Below are 17,424 nucleotides of genomic sequence, written 5' to 3'. Positions count from 1 at the left end.
TTTTAGAATTGATTCAGTGTGAGACCTGTGCTTGCAAATAAACTTAATTGGTATTGATCACACCCACAAAGCTTATTTATGTATTGACATAAAGGTATTCAGAGCACAAGTCTGGTTTCTGTGTACTGAAAAGAAGGAAGCAGCAATAAAATATACATGAACACAGATGATGAGGGTTCCTGTGCACAATTTAGAAAATGGCACATTTGGACACATAGATTACTTTGATTTGTGTACACTCTGAAATACTTGAAAAAAAGAACAGAATAGGATAGGATAGGAAAAAGGAAAAAGGAAAAAGGAAAAAGGAAAAAGGAAAAAGGAAAAAGGAAAAGAAAGGAAAGGAAAGGAAAGGAAAGGAAAGGAAAGGAAAGGAAAGGAAAGGAAAGGAAAGGAAAGGAAAGGAAAGGAAAGGAAAGGAAAGGAAAGGAAAGGAAAGGAAAGGAAAGGAAAGGAAAGGAAAGGAAAGGAAAGGAAAGGAAAGGAAAGGAAAGGAAAGGAAAGGAAAGGAAAGGAAAGGAAAGGAAAGGAAAGGAAAGGAGGAAGGAAGTGTCGGAAGGAAGTAAGTGTCGGAAGGAAGTGGCGGAAGGAAGGAAGTGGCGGAAGTGGCGGAAGTGGCGGAAGTGGCGGAAGTGGCGGAAGTGGCGGAAGTGGCGGAAGTGGCGGAAGTGGCGGAAGTGGCGGAAGGAAGGAAGGAAGGAAGGAAGGAAGGAAGGAAGGAAGGAAGGAAGGAAGGAAGGAAGGAAGGAAGGAAGGAAGGAAGGAAGGAAGGAAGGAAGGAAGGAAGGAAGGAAGGAAGGAAGGAAGGAAACTTTCAAGAAGAGCAACACAAAATTCAAGGGAAATAAAAAAAAAGACAGCATTAAACCTTAAGGGCTGGAGGGACAGAGAAGGCTCAGATTTTGGCCGTATCACTCACCACTCACATTTTTGTCTCACAGAGCTCACAATGATCCTCCTCCTGATAACTCCTTTTGCATCTTCTCCTCACACCTACATTTTCAAAAAAATGTCAAGAATCAAGAGAGCACATGCAAGAGAGACACATATTTCTGCCTCTCTGAACCAAAGCTTTGGCATGGACAGCTGCTGACATTACGGAGCATTAAGGAGTTTCATGGGCTCTGTTGGCTTTTTAGACAGGCTTCAGTGGCAGTTCATCAGGGGTTTTAAAGATGTAATTTTAATATTTAAGCAGATCCTAAGCCAAAAAATATAATTACCTGAAAAGCCAGAATTATTAGAATGCAATGGGAATGTGCAAAACCATGAGGCTGCTCTGCTCTCACGTAGCAGAATAGGAAATTACATGCTCATCAGAAGAGACAGAGATGCTTGTACACTGCAGAGGTTCAAAGCTCAACAATCCAGGCAAGCAACAACAGAAAGAAGAAAAACAAAAAAAACTTTCCTCACTTTGATAAGCTCTTTCCACTTAGCTAGTATCTTACGTAAAGCCATATTTTTAGTTCAGGGATTCTCAAATGATAATTTCAGACACATTAAAATTTTCCAGTGGAAGAACACAACCACGGGTAGCAAATATATCTGCTGAGAGTAGATTTACTTTTTAAATTACTTTTTGTGGATTCCTCAGAAGGTAGCCACAAACCTCAGGTTGAAAGCCCATAATTACTGCTTCTGACCTTGCAAAGACCTCTTTGTGCCACAAGTTTTATATGATCTTCAAGAACTTCCTTTACTTTTAAAAACCACAACATACACAGTAAGCTGAAGAATATCCCTGTGCATTTACTGGTAAGCAGGTTTCACATAATTTTTACCAATACCAGCAGTTCATAGGAGTACACCACAGTGATTGTTCTAGCTCTATACACCAACTTGTAGAAAAAACATCCATCTGACATTTCAACCAAAGCCTTTAATAAAAATAACAACATTATACTAAGAAAAAGAAATCAGCAAAAGTCACACCTGAACAAATAACCCAAATCCAAAGAACTACCAAAGGAATAAAAGGCCTGCATTCATTTGCTGTGTGATGAAATACAATAAAAATGTGAAATTAGGTACTTAGAGCTACTAAATAGCCAGAATTGTAGACCAAGGCTACTTTTCAGACTAAATACCATTGGTGTGGATGTGTTTTTCTTTCATATACTGGAAACAAGAGTCATGCTATGTCAGCACAGACTGCTAAATAAATCAAGGTTAGTTCAATACATGTTAAAACATTAGAGAGAAAAAGAACATTCCTTAACATATTTAGTCTTCCTGCTAAGTGGCTAGAGAAAAAAAAAAAAAGGAAACTAATTTACAGGGGAAAAAATGGAAAAATGGGAAGACTGATTTATGAAGTCAGTGAAATTGTAAAAAGAGAATATGAAAAATCAAAGCAAACACTTAGATACAAGGGAGAATTCAGGAAAAGAATGGGGGAAAAGTGGTAGTTATTCATATATGTCTCCCTCAGTAAAACGTGCAAGGAAAGATTATCATTCAAAAAAAAAAAGCTGTAGAATTAATATTTTCATTAATCTTACTCAAGGGTGGCTTTTAAGTTAAACATAGATACCATGCTGTCTTATCAAGAATTCAAGAAATCTTCTAGCAGAAATGTCCATTATTTCTGAAAAGCAAGTTGGGGCTAAATTTTAAAACTACACAACTGCAATCTTGGCAGATGTAACAGAAAAACAATCCACTCACAGCAGAATTTACTGGCATTAAATCTGATGTTAGGCTGCCCTCTTTGACCACAGAACCATTAAATATCCTAAGCTGGAAGAGACCCACAAGGATCACTGAAGTCCAACTCCTGGCCCTGCACAGAACAATGCAAAATTCAACTATGAATTCGAAGGACTCACATCCTTTCTTGAACAGTAACTGTAAACCATGGAAAGCGAAACTGTAGAAGTATGAGGCCATCTATTGATCTGTAGCGTTCATCCGAGAGCAACGGCATCAGACATGAACCCACTCCTGAGGGGATGCTCATCGCAGCCCAGTCGTGGCATGGATTCTCCAATGCAGTGACAAGTACACACAGATGATGCAAGTCTGTCAAACTGCTTTTGAAATAGATCAAAATCAATTACCCTACTTGGGCTATAAGGTCCCCCTTCTCCTTTCCTCCCTTAGCTCCAAATATAAATGGTAACCAAAATGCTGCCTTTGCTTACTTCTCCTACAGATCTCACAATGGTACTAAGCGGGCAAACTTCTTGAAGAACATACATGTGATTAAAGCAAAGCTGAAGTCATTGTTAAATTATGCCAAATTCAGGAGATCTCTGCTGTTTTCTGAGCTGGGGCCTTCATGAAAGGAGACCTTCCCAAAGCCTGGGATTTGGAACTCTTTTTTTTCACAGACCATTGTCACTCAACTGGCTTGTGCTTAATTTGAAACTGGATTCTGCATCTTCTTGCCTGGCTACAACTCAGGAGTCAGAAACAAACAGCAGCTCAGAGACAGAGGATTAACTTCCTTGGAGCAGTACTAGACTAAGTAGCAGCATATAATCAGACCAGAAGATAAACCAAGAACTTCAATATGCCCAGTAATACAGAAATGCCTAAAACCCACAAAATAAGTGTACATTTCCCAAACAAATCTGGTCAAGTTTGGTTGACACTGCTGTGAGGCTGTAGTGACTGTGCAGTTTACTGAGCAAGCTGCTTATCTCATAGCTGTCTTGCCATGAGCCATACCTGTCTCCTTCTCTCTACAAAGCCAATTTCTGCAAAATGGAAATGGAACACTTCAAAATTAGAATTGCACCACTAAGATGCTGCATTTGTTTAATTCATCTTGGATCACAAAACCTGTATGGACATAACAGGTTTTGAGGACATATGTAGTGTCTCACTAGAAAAAAAAAATAAATAAAAAAGGGGGGAAAGAACAACATTTTTAAGTATGACCCTGACCTTTACTATTTACAAACAAATTAAATCCTACAGTATTTCAGGAAAGCATTAGTCATTCAGTAATGTACCACCTTTTTTTGCTAAAATCTAACACGTCAAGGAAAAAATAACACAACTCCCAAAAGGCAATTGGTTCTACTAGAAGATACAAAGAAAGATAAACTATAGGTTTTTCTGTGTATCTAAATAACTTTGGTATTGAACAGCATGCGTAGCTTGAATGTTGCCTCCTTCTGACTTCAGATCTACACTATAATTTGATTATGGTAATTCTCTTTCCTGGTTTTCAGAAGAAACAATTTTTCATTCTGAAGTATCATATCAACAAAATCATAATACATTACCTTAGCAACTGGAAGTGCATCAACATAATAACCCATACCGTGATAACTAAAGTCACAGTTAAGCATTTAATCTCAAAAACTATCAAATGAATATAGAAGTGATAGAAAAGGACAATATGTCAACAAAATGATTTCCCAGTCCTCCTGTGAAAATGAGAACACTTTGCTTTCCATTTCACACTCAAACTGCGGAAACAGGAAGTACAGAACATTTCCTTATGTCATAAGGAATCCCAAACCTTCAGACTACTGCCTAATTCAGTGCAGGCCCCCAAAAGTAAATAGCCAGAGCAAGGAACAGCCCTCTGTTTTAGTTTAAAACAATCATAAATCTCTCCTTGCCTGGAGGACAGCACTTAGTACTCCTAAAGCTCAGGTCATCATATCATTAATTCTATTGTGCCCTCCTCAAAAAGTATTCTTGGAGCAATAGGTGGTAACTAGGAAGGGCACATCCCAAAACCTTTACCACAGGCAAAAATGAGTAATTTTAACAGGAAAAGGTTAATGCAAGAGAAAAATATATAGTCAAACACAGGAGAAAAGTAAATAACTGCTTCATTTCCTACAAACTAAATTTAGTGAAAGCAGATAGTAGGAGCCTGGGTCAAAGCACTGCACTGCAGATGAGTCACACACAAAGTGGATAAAAATATTTTGCCTCCTCTTCTCCTTTATGATCTTTCAGGGAAGAACTTTGCTTAATTAGCTAATTCCCCCTTTGTTAGTTTCTTTTCGTTAGAAATTATTTCAGATGTACTTTGTCTGAGGTCCCAGTTTTATGGCCTTGGGATATTAAATTTCAGCATTTCAGATAAGCCACTCTATCCCTGTCCTGTCACTCCATCTCCATGTGATGATTGTAACACTTGAATCATTATGGAAAGCATTTAGTGCAATCTTACAAGATAGTTTATGCATTCTTGCAGAGAAAGGCTGCCAAACTGTTTACCAGAACACTGGTGATCTTCAGTATACACAGTCTGCATTTTCACAGGTGTGCCTTGCCATGCAAGGCTGAAATCACCCCTCCTTTGCACACCACAGACACATCTGCCCCTTTCTTCTCCTGTTCTGTATATATTTTCAGGACAAAACCATGCTCCATTTCGAATCCTCAGTGTAGGCTTGTATTTTAACTTCTTCCTGTCTCCTCACATCAAAAACAAAAAGCATGGGTACAGACATCATTGTAGACCACACATCCCAAATAGCGCCCAACTTCTCTTCAAGTCAGATTCTACAGACCAGCCAAATTGGCTATCCCAACACCTGATAAAATGTCAGACTTTGTTTTCACCTCAAATTCTGGGGTCTCAGCATTTCACTTGGACTGAGCTAACTTTAGTTGTAGTAATGACTGCCTTGAAGTCAGGTGACAATTGCCCAGCTTGTTTTAGCTTCATTCCACGGATAAAATATATGCAAAGATCTGACAAATTTACAGTTACTGCTTTACAAACAGGGTGTACGCTAACTGGGGCCAGGGGAGGCAGATTGTGAGCTTTGAATAATTGCTAATGAGTGAAAACAGTAAAATTTTACCTGAGAACCAGATAAATAGCACGAGTAAGCAGACCATTATACAATATCAAGTTGTAACTATGGCAGGAAAGGAAATCACCACTGCAGTGACAGTACCCCACTGCAAACCAGTATCAGCAAAAGGACGGGGAGAACCTGCTTCACTTACAAGGAAAAGCCAAACAGTGATACTATGAGTTTCTGAGATGTCATCAGATGTATGGAAAAATAGAAGGGAAAACAAGTCTGATTGAAAACTTTCCTTCTCATCTCACTAACAATTAAATGAAGTTGAATCAGATTTAACCAAACTAGCCAGAATAAATAGCCCTGGGATCAGAGACAGCCCTCAAGTATTCAAGTGAACAACTGTCATCCAAATCTTTAGATAAAGTTTGAGCAGACAGAAATGGTGGCACTTCACTAAGAAGTAAATGACTTTTGAAACCCTTCCTAAATCAGAAAGATTAGGAAAATTTATGGTCATTTTCAACAGCCTACACCAGTAGAGTTCAGTAAGAGCATCCTCCTGCAGTTTTGTGTTCCTGCAACAAGCTGTCCTGGTTGCAGAAAGGGGTCAGAGCTTAGTGCCATGACCAAGTTGTTACTCTGTACCATGCATGCCATCGGTGGAGGGCACGATTTCCAAGGAAAACACTGGTGCTCCACTGGGAGTTGGCCATTTTGCCTGCCAAGCCCTTACGCTGCCTTTGGTCTGAGGACACAATCTACTAGAAGCATCCACCATTATTCTTGTTTCCAGTGGTGAACACACGTTTTTGTCACTAAAATACCTTCTTTTTGTATTCTTTTACTATTAATATTTCTGTTGGTACTGTGCCATGTCTTATTCTTGCTTTGTGCTTTCAGTAAATTACTACCTCAACCCACAAGTTCTGCTTTTGCCACTCCCTTACTGAAGACGTACAGGAGAAGGGGAGTGGCTTACTTGGAGTTTATTTTCCAGCAAATGCTAAAAGAGAATACAAGTTAAATAAAAAAACATTAATATAATCAGAGGCAGCACTTGTGTTAATGCACAACTTATGATATTTGCCCATTTTGTCATACTCAACTTTCAAAAGTACACATTCAAGGCTGTGGTGTGAAACATTGGTGTCCTCATCATACTCCATCTGGACCAGTTTTGTGTATGCAGCACTATGTACTTGGCATACAAAATTCAGACATTTTGGAAATACATTTTAGAAGACACTTGCACATCATTCCAACACCAATACCAAATGCTCTGTAGGGTCAAAAAGAATGTATATATAAAGTTCACAAATTTGAACATTTGAACTTATATTCTAAACCCTTTTCCATATTGAAGTTTTCCTTTCTAAAAAACTTTTTCATAATTTTGACTAACTACATGTTCTGCTTTCAGCTGGGAGTTGATTTTCTTCCTATTAGCTGGTACAGCACTGTGGTAGAAAAGACTAATGTTGATAATACACTAATGGTTTTAGTTGATGCTGAGCAGCACTTACTCCAAGCCAAGGACTTTTTAGTTTCTGCGAACAAGGAGGTGCACAAGAAGCCAGGAGGAAGCGTGGCCAGGACAGCTGAGCTGAACTGGCCAAAGGGATATTCCACACCACAGAACATCATGCCCAGTATATAAACTGGGGAGAGCTGGCAGTCGCTGCTCTGGGATGGGGTGGGCATCCATCAGTGGGTGCTAAGCAAGGGTACTGTACATCACTCATTTTTCTTGGGTTTTACTTGTCTCTTGTTCTTGTTGTTATTATTATTAAAAATTATTAAACTATTCCCATCTCAGTCCATGGTCATGGGTATGACCTTTTTTTCAGTTTTTTTTCCCATCCCTCTGTGGGAGTCTGTGGACTGGGGTGAGTGAACATCTGTGTGGTACTCCACTGCTAGATGGAGTTAAACCAGAACACCATATTAAGCCATTTAACTACATCTTTCAGTAACCTTTGTGTGCTTTCAGACAGCCACTGTACTTCAGTTCTTACAGTGAATTCACATCTTCATATGCCAGGGCCCTCTCCATGTTAATCTTATCTTCAACAGGTCCAGTCAAAGCTAAAAATTTCTGTAAGAAACCCAAATTCAATGTTTAAGATTCTGTCTTTGGTGTAATTTCCAAGCTTTTTGTTTCACATGCTCTAGAATGTTTCAAATCGTAGGCCCACACAGTGTCTATTCCCTCTCCAGTAGTATGATCTGGAATCCAGCAAGGGAAAGGAAAGCGACACGCAATGATCCTGGCATTACATTCAAGTTCTTCCTCTAGCTTCTTCTCCAGCTGTGGCATCTGTTGAGTTACAAGAAAAACCTCTCAGAAACAGTAAAAAACAAGAGCATTCTCTTCAGAATCTAATTCAGGTGTTCAAGAGAAATCCAAGACTTGAGTAACTTTTTTTTTTTAAATCTTAGGAAAGTATTTGTGATACGTGTTTTGGCTTTGGTGCCTTGACAAAGAATATCTAAGAGCAGAAAATGGTTATTGTGGCCTCAGTTGGTGAGATCAAGGAAATCATAACTTTAAGATCTAAAAATTAACTCAAAGCCCATAAATTATCCCTTAAATTAAATAAAAAAAACAAACAAACAAAAAAAAAAATCAACAACAAACGAACCAAAAAAAACCCACAACTGCAGGCAAAAGACTTTGCATGCTCCAATTCATAATTCTCTTCAGTGGGATTCTTCTCTGAGGGAATGAAAATTCCACCCCCTGAATTTAAGCTATTTATGAAACCCCAAGGTTCATGAGCTATTGTGTGATATTCAAAAGCTCAAAATTTACAGTCTAACTGCAAGACCGATCCTAGGACACTCAAAACATCACTCAGACAACAACCCAAAGCAAACATTCTGCTGTCAATCTATGGTAAAATACTGTTACATTAAAAAATACTGAAATTGAGCTTAGTCGAATTCACAACCTGTTAACATAAGCATGTGAATCCCTTCTTCAGCACTCCATGAAAGAGAAGGTAGAATCATGGAATGGTTTGGATTTAAGGGACTTTTAAAGGTAGTCTAGTTGGACACCCCTGCCATGGGCTGGGACATCTTAAACTAGATCAGGGTGCTCAGAGCCCCATCCAGGCCCCATCCACTGCCTCTCTGAGCAACCTGTTCCAGTGTTCCATCATTGTATTCATAAAATTTTTCTTACTTATATCTAAAATGAATCTGCCATCTTTTAGTTTAAAACTATTACCCCTTGTCCTGTCCCTACAGCCCCTACTGAAAAGTCTGTCCCCATCTTGTTTACAAGCCTGCTTTAAGTACTAAAAGGCCACTCCCAAGAGTCAAGTCTTCTCCAGGGTGAATCACCCCAATTCTCTCAGCCTGCCTCCAGGAAAGGAGCTACTCTGAACCAACTCCAACACATCCACATCCCTCTTGTGATGGGATGCCCAGAGCTGGATGCAGCACTCCAAGTGGGGTCCCACCAGAGCAGATGAGGGGGGCAGAATCCCCTCCCTCCCCTGCTGCCCACGCTGCTTTGGATGCAGCTCAGGACATGTTTGGCTTTCTGGGCTGGGAGTGCTCATGGCTGGGTCCTGTCCAGCCTCTCATCCACCAGCACCTCCCAAGTCCTTCTGGGCAGGGCTGTCCTGCTCTGTTCATTCCCCAGCCTGTGTTGGTACTTAGAGCTACCCTGACCCAGGTGCAGCACCTGGCACTTGGTCTTGTTAAACCTCGCAATATTCCCAGGGGCTCACTGCTTGTCCAGGTCCCTCTGGATGGCATCCTGTCCTTCAGGCATGTCAACTGCACCACTCAGCTTGGTGCATCTGCAAAATCTGCAAATTTTTCTGAGAGTGCACTCAATCCCATTGTTTTATGCTATTGATGAAGACATTAAGCAGGACTGCTCCTAATACAGACCCCTGAAGGACACCAATTGTAGCTGATCTTCATCTGGACATTGAGACATTGACCACTACCCTATGAATACAGCTATCCACACAACTCCTTATCCAGTGAACAGTCCATCCACCAAATCCATCCCTCCCCAGTGTAGAGAGCAGGATGCTGAGGGGCACCGTGTCACATAGCAACTCTCCCTGGTTGAATACCTACAGTCCAGCTTTCCTCTATTCACAAAAATTGAGAGGATATGAAAGTCAGAGGAAATATCACCACTTTCCTAGAACAGAACACCCTGACCAGTCAAATGATCTTTTTGTAAGAGGTGTTTTGCAAATTTTTTTCCATCCCAGATAGCGATTATGTTGTAGGAAAAAAAGAGAAACCTAACAGATTTAGCCACTTCTGTCCTTTGGCAAAGTTTGATGGTATGTTTAAGCAGATCAGCAGCACACATCCATTTGGAGTTCCTTTTATTCTTACATATTGTATGTATCTGAATGAGTAATTTTAACAGGCTACTTCTGTTACATGTAAAACACTATTTACTTTGGTTATCATGATGTAATGTTTAAATATTAAAAAAATTTAAAGGGCAGGAGTTATTAACAAATTTAGCTGAATTTCAGTCACAAAGACAAAAATACATAAAATTTCAGAAAAAAGATGAAAGAAACAAAACCCAAAAGAATATTATTACAAAATAAGTTTGACTAAAGAAAAGGTATTTCCTAAAGGCTGCAAAGAGCTTTCACTATCACATACTTTCAGGGTGTGCCTTTGATGTAATATCCTATTACAGCTACATTTAAGCTAACAATGGAATATTTTAGGAAAATTACAGTCATAGATCTAATATACCAAAGAGTTATCTCCAAATATTTTTAAGGCTCTGATTTCATCCACACTACAAATGCTTTTTAACATTTTTGCTGCCTTAAACAACTAGAATAAGCCTACAAGCACCTTCAACAAACTAGAAAAATAAGCCCACTTAGTTACCTAAAGTAACAAAGTGGGCTTAAACTGAGTTGAGACACCAGAAAAAAAAATTTTACAGAAAATATAAATATAGACATATACTAATTTTTAGGAGCAATTACGAAAATTAGTGATACTGTATATCCATATTAGCACAAATTAGAAAACATCATTAATAATTCAGCTAAGTTCGGCCAAAAATAATTATATCCCTGAACCAGTCAAACTAGTTTTTAAGCTAAATATATCAGTTACATTAGGTGTTACAATCATACTGTATTTTATGTGAAGCCAGGGTTTGGGGGAATTTTTTGGTGTGTCAACATGGATACATAGTTTAGTAAAGCTTTTTTACAGTATGTAATTAGTTAAAATACACAGGAGCTGCAAACATGAACACCTGGCAAGAATTCCATCATCCTACCCTGAACAAGTCTCTCTCTGCAATAACTCAGAAACAAACACACATTCCCCCAAAAGCCTGCAAGAACAAGAGAGGTCTTAGTCTTCCCTGAAGATCAGTAAATTCAGGTTTTTAAAGCTAATCTCAGATCTGAAATAAAAGCACTGTGTGAAAGCATCAAATCAGGCCAGCATTATTAAAAAAGCTAAAAAGATCTATTGTTTCTCAGCAAAAAAGAAGAAATGCATTAAGGTTTCTAGAAAATTAATTTAGCCATTCAGGAGGCTGAGCATTAACATCTTCCAAAGTAAATTCAAAGGGGATAATAAGCAAACAAATGCTCAGGAAACACAGAGGTTCATATGTTTGCATCTGTTGCATTTATGACAGTTCTTTTGCTGAAAGAATTTAACTTAGTATTTACTGGATCTACAAAAGTTATTCTGAGCCCTACAGCTACCTTTTCTATCACAGCTGTTACTAATGCGTCCCACTTTATTACATTTAAAAGTTAACTCAGTATTTCTGCTGGATTTACTCACATTTTCCCAGGGCATTTGTTTATTCCTACTTTACTGAGCCAGCTTTCCCCACCAGGGCTTTTCCCCTCGGTGCAACGGCAGAATTCCTGACGGCAATTCCGAACGTTTCCAGTGCCCCCTGCCGGAACTCAGCAAGGGAGCTCTTGGCAGCAAGAGGAACACCCCGCTGCTCGCTAATACCCCACCCTTACCCACTTCAGTTTCCAATACGAGTTACAATTGGAATCTGAAGTAGAGGTTTACCCCTGGTGCCTGGTGAAAAAAAAAAAAACAAACAAAAACACCACAGAATGGGAAGGTTTATTATGCTTCCTGTTAGTGCTGCAGAAATGTTTTCAGTGTATGCTGTATGGTACGGCATCACATAAAGCTCTTCACTCACTGCATCTCACACCTGCCTTAGCCAAGGAACAAGCAATACAGAAGCACGGGATGACACAATTGGGTTTGTTCTGCCTGGAAAAGAGACGGCTTCAGGGGAGCCTAACTGCAGCCCCCAGCACGGAAGGGAGCCTACAAGATGGAGAGAGGGACCTTCCACAGGCACAGGTAGTGACAGGACAAGGGGGAAGGGCTTCAAACTGAAAGACAGTGGGTTTTGATTGGTATTAGGAAGAAATTCTTCATATGAGGGTGGTGAGGCAATGGAATAGGCTGCCCAGAGAAGTCGTGGATGTCCCAGCCATGGAATTGTTCAAACTAGGCTGAACGGAGCTCTGAGGAATGTGGTCTAGTCAAAAGTGTCCCTGTGCTCATGGCAGGGGGGTTGGAACTAGAGAAGAGAAGGTTGTATGCAGACCTTATAGCAACCTTCCAACATCAGAAGGGAGCCTACAGGGAGGAATCTCCTGATGAAGCTGGATAGGGTCACTTCATCAGGAACTGCAGAGATAGGACAATAGAGAACGGGAAAAAACTGAAAGGGGAAATTTCAATTAGACATTATGAAGAAATTCTTTACTGTGAGGGTGGTGAGACACTGGAATAGGTTGCCCAGGGAATTTCTGGAAGCCCCAACCCTGCAGAGTTCAAAGCCAGGGTGCAACCTGGTCTAATGGGAGGTATCCCATGCACAGGGGGCTTGGGACTTGATGATGTTTAAGGTCCCTTCCAACCCTTAACATTCTATGATTCTATAATTATTACTGACTGCCTTTGACCATCTGCAGGTTAATTCAGTTTGCAGATTAATGTATGTGCACTACTTGTACACTATTTGTTACTTGTACACAATTGTTACAATTAAAATAATTAAACATTGTAACAAATTAAACAGTATAATAAATAAAATAGAATAATATAATAAAAATAAAAAATAAATAGTAAGCTTACCATTTGAGGTACTCCAAAAACAACAACATTTCTATAATGGGAAAAAGAAACCTAAAATAAAATTTGAGAACAAATCTTATTGAAAATGGCATTTACAGTTACAGACATTCTCACCATTCTTTTCTCCTAATCCCTCTAGCTGCACTTCCTTCAACAGGGATTTAGACCAAAAATATGTAAGGAGATCCCTTACCAATTTTTCATCACAAAAATTTCCACACAAAGAAAATTTATACTGCTGAACAGCAAAAAACTTCTACTGTTCTTGCCAAGAACATGGAATAGCAATTCTAGAAGCACAGAAAGCATTAGTTTAGAAAACACCAATTGTAGAATTCAGTGTTCTTCTTTGCTGATTTATGCTGATTTATGCTTGTTGGTTTTCTGTTTCTCTTGCTGGCTGATTTATGACCGGTTTATGCCCGGAGATAGCTCAGGGATGCCACTTGCTCGGTTTCTCGGCTGTTTCAAAGACCTGGAAAGGCCCAGGGTGGCCTTGGGCAGCCCGGCGCTTCAAAGGACGAGGAGAGACTTCTGATCTTGTTTCGGTCTCAGTGTTTATTAATTGTTTATCTAAAAGATTTTCTTTCAGCCCGACAGAGGTCTGCACAGCAAGTCAGCCATGGGCACACTCCGCAGCCCCCGGGTTGGTCACCTATCTTTATACCCGAAGTTACGTGTACAATATTTATAATTTTTCCCCAATACCTTCTACTCTTATTAACCGGTGCACTTCTAGTAAAGACCAATCCCAAAGTGCCACCATCACCACAGAAGATGGAGGCCAAGAAGAAGAAGAAGAAGGACAGGACACGCCCCAATTCCTCCATCTTACTTCTCTAGACCCCCCTGTACAGAAATCCTAAACCCTGTGCTCTACACCTTAATTAACTTATCCCTTCACCATTCACCCCAGTGAAATCCTCCCAGTCCTCATACAGATGTTATCTCCTGTGTAGGATCAAAGTCCTGTCACCAGACACTTCTGGCAACATTCCAGGACTCCCGAGCCCCCCAAGGGTGGTCTCGGTCACTCTGCACCTTCATCCTGAGGTGCTGAGATCCCACAACCAATAAGATTTTACTAATAACTAAAGAGTTATTTTCACAACTCCAGTATATGATAAAATCATGTATGCTTTAAGTTCACCCCTTCTTTTGTTAAATGTTAGCTAGCTATAAAAACTTCCCAGGCATTCTAATGACTGAGTTCTTCCACTCAGCACCATCAAGTTCTCCTGTGTTCCTCTCTGAACACAAACACCCCCACAGCCAAAAAAACCCTCCCACATAATTCATCAGGCCCAGGCTTGCTCAAGGAGCCCCTGCTGATAAAGGAAGCACTTGAATAAAGCCCAAAAGCAGCAGAACAGCACACCAAGCCCAAAGAAACCAGATTCCCAGCACAAGGACTCTGCTCAAAGCCCAGTACAGCACCTTGTGGTCAGACAGCATTTCAGCTTTTTCAGGAAAGTATTTCCAAACTTATAAAATCTCTCAATCATCCCAGATCTCTTCTTACACAATTCACTACTTACCTTCCATAAGTCTGAAATATAAAATTTGGCGTTCTGATGTACTCCATCTCTCCAGGCACGATATCTGGAGTACCAGACTAGCCAGGGATTCAATTCATATCCAACAGCCTGGAATCCCTTTTTTGCAGCTGCTATCACCTACAAGAAAGAAAATAAATCTTCACTTTGAAACATAAAAGTCTATTCACCTAAAGAGAAGCACACAGTTTTATTTAAAATATAAATCAAAGGAAAGCACTTTCCTAAGTCACCCTGGGTTTAACACCCAACAGATCAGCTGTATAGTGAACAAAAAACTCAAAACTACATTTTACTACTATTGCTAGTCCTGACTGAAATATAGCCGGGCAAACAAAATGAAAACAAACATTCAAGGGCAAAGCTGTGAGCTTGCAGTACATCTATGATTCATATAAAAGTTTAAATTAACACATTCATTAGAGTGTCTTGGAATTGAATAGAACCATCATTGATCACAGAGAGAACAATGCAACTCACAAGCAAAAATGCTCAAAATTAGGCCACTTATTTGAAAAGCAGCAAGGGATAGGCAAGTGAGCAGCCCTTGAATCAGAGCCAAAATGACATACCAATAGAAAGAGTGTGAAAGCAATCTTGATCTACATTGGAAAAAAAATGTAAAGTGCACTGATTTCTAGAATAAAAGGTTTAAAACAAAATTTAAAAGGCTACTGCAAACTTCTAATCAGTAATGGCCTGATGAACTATCAATTACAAAACAAGCACGGTGAAATCAGAAAGTACACATTTCTTAACAGAACTTCTCAGCTTTACCTAGACTATATATTTCACACTGTTAAAATAATGCATCTTTCACCATGCACAGAGCACTTGCAAATTCCCCAAAAGAACCTGACACTTTTACCACACTTGGAAATGTGGCAAACATCTTCATATTTATCCACTGATTCCACCTGAGTAAGTGCTAAATAATTAAAAGCCTCAGAACAGACTTTTTTCAGGACAGATGCATCAAGGAAGCACCAAGCATTCCTTTTTAGGCACCTGGCTTTCCAAATAGTCTCCATTTAGGCACCTATATAATATATAAGAATTAATGACACAGAACCTATTGAAATTAAATACCTCTGATGAGAGTCAGCAGCCACAATGCCTCACAGAGGGCATCAGAAACTGCACTTATCTCATGCCTAAGTTTTTTGGTGTTTTTCCTACCCAGGCACAATTCACACATTCTTCACAGATTTGGAGTTCCAAATCATTTTTTTTGCATGGACAAATAGTTGACTCATTCACATAAAACATGGACAAAGGTAGCATTCAAGAACTCGTGTTTCCATCAAAAACCACCACCTTGTTGCTAACTCTGACTTGAAGCAGATAGTTACAAAAAAGCACACAATACATCACAGCAAAAAAAGAAAAGCCACATCACACAATTTTTTACTATATCCTCACCACATTTCACAAACTGGGGCTCAAGCAGTACCCTGGAAACACAGTATCACTTTTTCTTCCATGATTCTCACCATTGGTGTTCTCGCTCTCTCTCGGTGTTTATTCTAGTTTCACCACGTGGATTGGGAAGTGGGGAAGCCACCAGTGCTTCAAACGAAGGTTTGAGGACTCCAGTTCTAACCACACCAGGATTTTAATTTTTATAACCCATCGCTCACTGCCCATTTCTTTTTGCACTTCTATCACCTTTATACATTAAACATCTCACAGCCTCACTTGCTGCAGCTACACACCTTTGTGGAATCACAGCTCTTTTGCAATCAGTACCAAGACTCTGACAGCATCTTTTCAAGTGAGTGCACTGTTACTCCCTCCAGTCACCACAATGACATTTTGTCCACTACCTTGGACAAGCTACAGGTAAGATTGCAGCAAAAGCTATTTATTACCCATCAAAACTGAATGTAAACCTTTCTCAGCTTTTATCCTTTCCATAAGGCTCAGACACAACTACCAGATGCCTAAGACAAGACATTTTTAAGTGTGAGAAAACGCAGCCCCAGCACTGTGGCACTTTTTTAAGAGGTGATCTAAAAAGAAGGCAACATCCTTAACTTACAATGCGGCCATCCCCGCTGCCAATGTCAACTAGGGAGCCGCTTCTGTTTTCCAACATTTTCAGCACATTCTGGATCTGCTCGGCGGTGGCAGGCACGAAGGGCAGGCACACCTTCCTCAGGGCCGGGCTCACGAAGGGGGTGGCCACAGCATAGAGGGCCACCAGGGTGCCCCCCAGGCCGGCCGTGACCAGCAGGCCCCAGCCGCTCCTGCGGGAGCCGCGCTCGCCCTCCTCCTGCGGGGCCGCCTTCGCCAGCGCCGGGCACATCGCGCCTGGGGACAGACGGACGGACGGACAGACAGTGTTTTCACTCACTTGAGGCAATTCAGTATCTTGAGCTACAACGTAAGAGATGAAAAAAACCCACCCTACACTTCAGCCGATCCCAAGGAAACGCTACAGCTGCCGGAAAGCAGCGGCACGAGGGGGCAGGAATGCGGTTCCCATTTAAACTCCTGGCCCTCCACACAGGCGGGCAGCAGCGCGCCCCGAGCAGCTCAAGGGCAGCGCAGGTAGGGACCTGCCCGCCATGGGAACACGTCTCGGAGTTACTGCTCCTCCTTTGCGGAGGAACTTTTCCCTGGGACACAGCGACACCCGCCACACACACACTCCAAATCGCCAGTGACCAATCCCGCCTTATGCTCGGCCTGCAACACTTATTGGGAAGGGCAGTACCGCTTCACTAAGACGGGGTGGAGGACCGAAACCTTTCCGAAGGCGCTCCGGAGAGAAGCGCCGCGCACACTTTTCCACCGCGTGTGTGTCTGTTCCCTCCTCCGTCCTCACGTCACCCGGCGCAGCCCGCTGCCACCTCGCCCGGCGCCCGCGCTCGGTACACCCTCCTATCCTTCCTTCCCTCCCCGCCCCCGTGAGCCGGGGCGTGCGGCCGCCAGCGCCGCGCTCCTCCCCCGGGCCGGGCGGCTTCCAGAAGGCTCCTCTGGGGGCG

General features: G+C 41.1%; 1 protein-coding gene across 1 annotated transcript; it reads right to left on the bottom strand.

Moving 5' to 3' along the window:
• Positions 1 to 1,732: 1,732 nt before the first annotated feature.
• On the bottom strand, positions 1,733 to 17,356 carry ATPSCKMT (ATP synthase c subunit lysine N-methyltransferase). The gene is made up of 5 exons (XM_063162880.1): positions 17,154 to 17,356; positions 16,476 to 16,747; positions 14,417 to 14,554; positions 12,879 to 12,929; positions 1,733 to 8,049 (listed from the first exon to the last, which is right to left on the bottom strand). Exons 2-5 carry the CDS (start codon positions 16,740 to 16,742, stop codon positions 7,852 to 7,854), a joined length of 654 nt encoding a protein of 217 aa, XP_063018950.1. The 5' UTR covers positions 16,743 to 16,747; positions 17,154 to 17,356; the 3' UTR covers positions 1,733 to 7,851.
• Between the last annotated feature and the right edge of the window lie 68 nt (positions 17,357 to 17,424).

This window comes from Melospiza melodia, chromosome 1, assembly GCF_035770615.1.
Source record: "Melospiza melodia melodia isolate bMelMel2 chromosome 1, bMelMel2.pri, whole genome shotgun sequence".
NCBI classification, from domain to species: domain Eukaryota; kingdom Metazoa; phylum Chordata; class Aves; order Passeriformes; family Passerellidae; genus Melospiza; species Melospiza melodia.
Note: the sequence above shows the minus strand (reverse complement) of the source record. Positions and strands in the feature narration are given on the sequence as shown.

Bases quoted from the DNA above. Each gene is read 5' to 3' on its own strand.
- ATPSCKMT (XM_063162880.1), bottom strand. From the start codon at position 16,742: ATGTGCCCGGCGCTGGCGAAGGCGGCCCCGCAGGAGGAGGGCGAGCGC. The intron at 12,930-14,416 runs GTAAGTAGTGAA...ATTTTATTTTAG, and splicing joins ATATTTCAGACTTATGGAAG to GTTTCTTTTTCCCATTATAG. The intron at 8,050-12,878 runs GTAAGCTTACTA...GTAACTCAACAG, and splicing joins TTTTTGGAGTACCTCAAATG to ATGCCACAGCTGGAGAAGAA.